The 6981-nt window shown below is 44.9% G+C and overlaps 1 protein-coding gene across 2 annotated transcripts in view; it reads right to left on the minus strand.

Annotated features, from left to right (window-relative positions):
* The window catches only part of ST6GALNAC5 (ST6 N-acetylgalactosaminide alpha-2,6-sialyltransferase 5), a 183246-nt gene extending 177216 nt beyond the window's left edge, over positions 1-6030 (minus strand). The window contains 2 exon segments of one of the 2 annotated variants that reach the window (NM_214436.1): positions 4676-4912; positions 5734-5943. In NM_214436.1, the coding sequence (NP_999601.1) occupies positions 4676-4912; positions 5734-5748 (252 nt within the window). In that variant the 5' untranslated portion in view covers positions 5749-5943. 2 annotated transcript variants of the gene reach the window in all.

Here is a 6981-nt window from a genome sequence, read left to right on the forward strand (position 1 = left end):
TGGCAACACTGGTTCCTTAACCCCTCGAGCAAGGCCAGGGATAGAACTTGCATCCTCTTGGGTTCATTATCCCTGAGCCACGATGGGCACTCCTAAAGGAAGAATACGTATGTCATAATTTCAAAGGAAGTTATGTGGCATATGCATTTTTTTTTCTAGTTTTGAATTATTTTTCAACTTTTGTATTAACTTGTCTCATCAATTAGACATCTACCAATTAATAGTGATGCTACTATTACTTCTAAGCAGTTTGGTTTTGTTTCAGTAAATAAGTGCTTAAGGAAGGAAAGAACCAAGGGCAAGCAAGTTACTGGTATATGTAGAATCCATTCCTGTGGGCTACTCCTGGAGCGAGAAGGTAGCAGCTCAGCTTCAGACTCCATGTACAGCTCCTTTATAAGCCATCTCAGCAAAGGGCAGCCCAGGTGACAAGTGGGCCTTCTACGATAAGGGCTCTTGTCTACTGGAAATGGGAATCAGCTCGGTTTCATTTCGTAGGGTCCACCAGATGGCAAACAACTCTATCCACCTGGAGCCAATCCAGGCTGGGGACAGAATGTGCGTCATGCCCCCCTGCACTCTGCTGGGAGACTTGGAGGGTTGCTTGATTTATTCTCTGTGTGTGTGTGAGTGTGTGTGTGTGTGTTTTAGTTTGTTTATACATTATGCTGCAATTCTAAAGATAGAAGTTTCCCCAAGCTACGAATATTGGCTTTTTTTTTTGCCTAGTCTGGCAGATCTGATTAGAAATCAATGGCTTCCAAAAACGGGGACCAGAAAATGGCAGGATGCAGATGTAGTAACTGCAGTGACAGACATGTAACAAGATGGAAATGAGTTGATGATACATTTGTGGGAAGAGGTCGGGGAAGGGTTGGGAAGGAAGAGAAAGAACCTATCTAAGAGGAAAATGAAACGGCTTCATTATCACAAGAAACTCCCAGTAGCCTTCACTTACTTAGTCATCCTGGAATTACAGTTTCCGCTCACATCCTCTGCGAAAGAGGAAGTAGGGAATATGACCATGGAAAGTGATATTTTAAGCTTCAACACATATTGCTCATCACTGGCTTGACTTGCAGCACGTCTCTCAACAAAACGCATAGTGATTTAATCTCAAAGAGTAATTCGGTCTGCCACGTAGGAGACAAGACTATCATTGTAGACAGGCGGTAATTTGTGAAATTCAGGTGCTGGGGATTAGGACCACCTGTTGAATTTTATCTTGGCGTTATTATGTTAATATTATCATGTAACCTAACATAAACACTGCATATTTATCAGACTTTGGGACCTCCGGCCCTGGGATGTGAACATTTTCCTAAATGGTATCTGTAACTCTCTCCAAATTCAGTAAGTCAATGGCAAATAGAAAGTCTGTTGGAAATCTGATTCAATATGCAACAGCATATGGCTTGGTGGTCATCACAGTCCCCACATCCTATAATTTTTCTAAAGCCTGATGTGAGAGTGGGGGAAAAAAAAAAAAAACAATCAGTGTATCATCTGGCAACATAATAGAGAATAGAAAGGCTTCATTTCTTATCCTCCCCTGTGTTAATTGGAAACAAATTTCCTAGCAAAGCTCTAACAAGTGATTTCTACCTCTGCTTAAACAAAACTAGAGGAAGACAGGCCAAGAAAGCCTACCTTGAACAGCAACTTTGGGAAAGGAATAAATACTGTACACAAGCACCTGCAGATTGCCATCGGAAATGAAACTCTCCCAATTGCCAGCCAGCTAAAGGGTAGCAGTAAAGTAACCAGATCAACCACATTCTGAGCAGAAATTTAGATTTCGTCCAGTGGGACAACTGGAATAATGCCTAGAAAGAAGGCATAGATTTTAAGATTTGCATTTGTTCCTTTGCTTTGGGTAGAGTAAACTTTGTTGAGCCCCTTAGGTATGGATTTTTGTAAGAGGCTGGTTTTCTATGAAAGAATTTTATTGGTATTTGTTATCTGCAAAGACCTTCCTGGTTACATTTCTCATTCTCTGCTAAAAAGGCAAGGTCTACACCTGAAACTAATACAACATTGTAAATCAACTATACTTCAATAAAAAACCACAATTAAAAAAGTGTTAATTTATGTTATAAAAAAGAATTCCAAGGTCTTCCATGCATATTTTTAACCACATAACACTTCACAGTTTATGAAACCTATACTACAGGTTATCTCAATTTCTCATATAATTTCCACCTTCCTTCCCCCAAAGGCCTGTGCTTCATTTTAATGAAATAAAGCTCGGAACTATTGAAAATGGAATCCTGTATATTTGTGTGAATAAACACTGTTTTGGAAAAGAACATGAGGGCATCATATTTTGCCTTAGGCTATCAGTATTCTTATTTGGTGTCTGTCCAGCAGGAGACCACAGAAAAGAAGTATGAGCAATATCTTCCCAAAGACAGATCAAAGCTTTTAGAAAATTTACCTTTTGACATTCCTATTAATTAAAGCTTTACAAGTGCTAGATAATCATTTCCACTAAACAATAGCCATGAATATCCATCATGTGCAGTATATTCATCACATACCAGTTGCACGTAAACATCACATCCAGCCACAGTCATAAGTCCATGTCTATCTAAACTTTTCTAGAACTTCAGCCCTTATGCGTTGCTTACACATACAAAGTATGCAGTCAATTAACAACTTAAAGAGAATATCTAAACTGGAACTGTTAAACTGATGGCCAGCTCTGCCAAAAAAAAAAAAAAAAAAAAAGAAAGAAAAAAGAAAAAAAAAGGATACAAATGAACCTACAAAATGGAAACAGACCCATAGGCATAGAAAACAAATTTACAGTTACCAAAGAGGAATGGGAGGCGGGGAATTGGAAGTTTCAGGAGTTCCCCTCATGGCGCAGCTGAACCGAATCTGACTAGGAACCATGAGGTTACAGGTTCGATCCCTGGCCTTGCTCAGTGGGTTAAGGATCTGGTGTTGCCTTGAGCTGTGCTGTAGGTTGCAGACGCTGCTCGGATCTAGCATTGCTGTGGCTATGGTGTAGGCTGGCAGCAACAGCTCCGATTAAACCCCTAGCCTGGGAACCTCCATATGCCGCGGGTGCTGCCCTAAAAAGGACAAAAAGACCAAAAAAAAAAAAAAAAAAAAGACGTTTCATATTAACACAGACACTATTATATATAAAATAGGTAGCCAACAAGGACCTATTGTATAGCACAGGGAACTCTATATTTTGTAATAGTCTATAAAGGAAAATAATCTGAAAAGAATATAATATGTAGATATACTGAATCACTGAGCTGTACACGCCTTAAACTAACATAACAGTGCAAATCAACTATACTTCAAAAAAAAAAAAAAAAAGTTGATACCACCAGCCCCGGCCCTGGAAAATCACTCTCTTTGTTCTGCTTCCCTAAATTCTTCCCAGTGAAAGTTCCACTCTTTCAAAGAAACTTTCCTTGATCCTACAGGCAGAGATCTTTCTTATCTGTGTACTCCAACCATACTGTTTATACCCAGCATTTCCTATACATTTATATCTATCATCTCTCTATCATCTATTCATTCATCCAACCACATTTAACAGTATGTTGGTCCCTCACCCACCCACAGGCATTCAAAGTTCCTAAAGCCTGGGTCCTGCCTTAAATTCTTTTGTACCCTCCAAAATCCTTAGCATTACATATATTGTGAGTAAAAGTATTTTGATTGCCACTTTAAAAAGTTCGACTTTTTCATGCACGGTAAGAGCCATCTTTTCACATAAAAGGAGCACTTGCTAAATATTACTTTGGTTCACAACCATAAAACCTAGTAATACCAAAAAGCTAGCTGGGTGGTTTCAAGAAATTCTAACTTTATAAAGCATACACAGAGTGGAACTGTGTTTTAGTAAAAAATATATTAGCAGCTTCAAATAATGGGCAATACATTTAAACTGTATTAAAATATCTTTTGAGAATCAGGAAACTTGATTAGGATTCTCCCAGAGGCTTCACACACTGAAACCAGAGATTTATTATTCCAGGGAAAGGAGGCTCGATTTCTTAAAAATTCATCTTATTAATTATTAGCCAAGCCATGCAGCGGCTTCCCGGAAGGCAAAGGAAAATAGGCCCTCAGCGATGAGTTTCAGGCCAAAGGAAGCTGAGTTTGTGCCTCAAGCCTTCTGCGCCTGCCTGGGCACCGCTCCCCGGGGCTGTGGTAATTTAGCCCAGAGCATCCCAAGCAGAGATCAGACAGGAATCCGCGAGCCCGAGCAGCGGCCGCCGACTGGCTGCTACTCAGCCTCTGGTTCCCGGTCGGAGGTACGATCCGACTGGTACCCGCGCCATTCCCAGGTCTCTTCCCACTAGGGCGCGACTTGATGGCCAAACCCGAGACTTCAGGAACCCAGTACCCAGCGATAGCTGCAATTCTAGAGATGAGGCGGCTCTACTTCCAGGGACGGTTCCTGTTAGGAATTTAGGCTTTGGGTCCATTCATCTCATCCTTATTCCCTGAAAAACTTTGCCTCCTTTTCCAAATATATATTCGCACCAAGTAAGAACTATCCCACCCCACCCAACGGGTCCAATCCCCCTTCCAGCCTCCGAATGCCACCTACTCACGGCGCCTCCCAGACCCGGGGAAGGAGGCAAGCTCAGGTGTGCGGGATCCCCAGGCTGGGTGGCGGGCAGGCTGGCGAGCGAGCTGTCACCTTGTGGTCCGCCACGCCAAGGTATCCCTCCAGCGGCCGCGGTCCCGCGGGGATTTCGGGGCGCGGCGGGGGGCTGCTCTCCGCCGACCGCTGCGCGCTGCCAGTAGCCGCTGCCTGCTGCTGCTGCTGCTGCTGCTGCTGCGGGGGCCGCTCCTTCTGGCCGCCGAGGCTGCTGTATACGAGCAACAAGCTGGTGCACATGGTGGTGAGCGCTAAACACACTGCCAGACCATGGCGCTGCGGGTGGGCGGGAGAGAGCAGAGGAGAGACGCTGAGCGCCCACCCGGGAGGAGCGCGCCCAGCGGGGACACCAGCGAGATGATCAGACGGGCGGGGGAGATCCGGGGGCGGAGGGGATGACCCAAGTCCTACACCGGCCGCGCGCAAACCGGGCAGAGGAGGTACGGTCCCCATGCGTACGGCAGGGGATGCTCCCCACGCGTGGCTGCTCTCGGCCGCCGCCGCCTCCCACATCTCTCGGCAGAGGACAGGTGGTGCGCTGCGCCCGGCTAAGCGAGGGAGAGCGCGCCAGCGGCGGGGGCAGGGGTGGGCTTGCACTTTGGCGAGGGGGCCCTCTGCCCCAGCTCCAATGCTAGAATGTCTAGCCTTTGCACTGTCTCCTTTCTGGACTCGTGGGGCTCTACCTCGGCTATCCTTGCAAGTTTGAAATCCAACAAGGAAACCAAGAAAGTCTGCAAAGGTTCCTCCTCCCCGCCCCTCTTAGTTTTTGCCAGGCTGTTGCTTTAGGGCATTCCCATCCCCGAGCGAAGCGCCCACCACTCCACGGCTTCTCTAGCTCTCCGCTGGCCGCTTGGACCTCCCGCGGGAGCTCCAGCAGCCCAGCAACCCGAGTTCCCATTCCGGCTCTGGGATTCCAAGCCAGGCAGAACCAAGGAATCGGAACTGGGAGGGGACTCGGAGCAGGTAGAAAGTTGTTCCTTTGTAACCGGCGACCTCGCAGCGCAGGGTTAGGCACCCTGGAGCTCTCTGATGCGCCCGAGGGACGCCGCGCACCGGGGTCCCGCCGCTGCCCAGAGGAGTTGCAACAAATGACTCACCACCAGGGTCTTCATTTTGGGCACCTCTTTTGTGCGGAATCCTCAGGCACACGCGTCCGGGGTCACTTTTTCTTGGAGGGTTTCCATGGTGGGTGATGGGGCGGAGGCGGCTCTGATTTTCGCCCGGTGGCCAGCGGCGGCTGAGTAGGCAGGGGAGCCGCGGGACCCAGGAAGCACTGCTGTTGCAGATTAGAGACAGAATTAAAACTGAACCGGACCCTCGTAGTGTCTCAGCGATCTACACAACTGCCGCCTGCCGCCGCCTGCTGGGTCCTAAAGACCTCTGTATTCCCCCCGCCCCTTCTCGCCCCCAAATAATAATCTTTTCAGCCGAGTAGAATTTCTGGGACGAGAGAGTTAACCCTGCAAGTATACCCACCTCTTGGTCCGAGAGCTTATTTATCTTTTATGAAGTCATCAAGTAAAAAGGAAGGAAAACCCAACTGGATTGTGAATATGATAGCCACTTGAAAATTTGCAAACTAGAATTTCAGTTTGATGATTTTGATAAAAACAAGCCAACAGCCCAAATGTCAATAGCCCCATTTATAGCATTTTCGTTTATGTTTATAGCATGAAGAGTCGGTCATGAAATAATTTTTCAAATAAATTATTTCAGTTTTCCAGTTGTAAGGTTTCTGATATTCTCTTCCCCCTTAATTTTACTTTTTAAAATCCGATTATTCTCATGCAATCTTTATGTCATAATTTTAATCTAAGTTATTTCATTCATTACTTGTTTTAAATATTATAATTTATTTTTCGATCAAAATTTTGAAGTTCCTGGTGGTCATCTAAACGGTTAAAAACTCTTCAAAGCCGTTATCACATCAGGTCCAGGATTAACTGGACCTGTAGATTCTTCTTAATTTAAATGAAAGATTTCTGTCTGCTAGAGATAAAACTGCTTACTGCTTATTTTTAAAGAAATCTAATGCCTTTGGTGCCCTCTTTGTATTGGTCTACTGCACTGACAGTACATAATTTCACATGCAGAACTTCGATTAAAATTAAAAAAATAATTATTTGGGGGAGGGGAATTCACATCCATAGCTTGTTTTAAGGATACACTCCCTACCTCCAGCCCTTCATTGAATTATAAACAACATTTATTAAATGTCTAATTTAGTTGGAAACATATTTCTTGTGAAATTGCTCAGTGAGAATAGTTGCCTTAATGTATTACTTAACACCTCACCTGTAGCAGTGTACTGTTAAAGATTACATTAAGATGGAAATGATCAGCGG

This window comes from Sus scrofa, chromosome 6 (genome assembly GCF_000003025.6).
Source record: "Sus scrofa isolate TJ Tabasco breed Duroc chromosome 6, Sscrofa11.1, whole genome shotgun sequence".
Taxonomy (NCBI): domain Eukaryota; kingdom Metazoa; phylum Chordata; class Mammalia; order Artiodactyla; family Suidae; genus Sus; species Sus scrofa.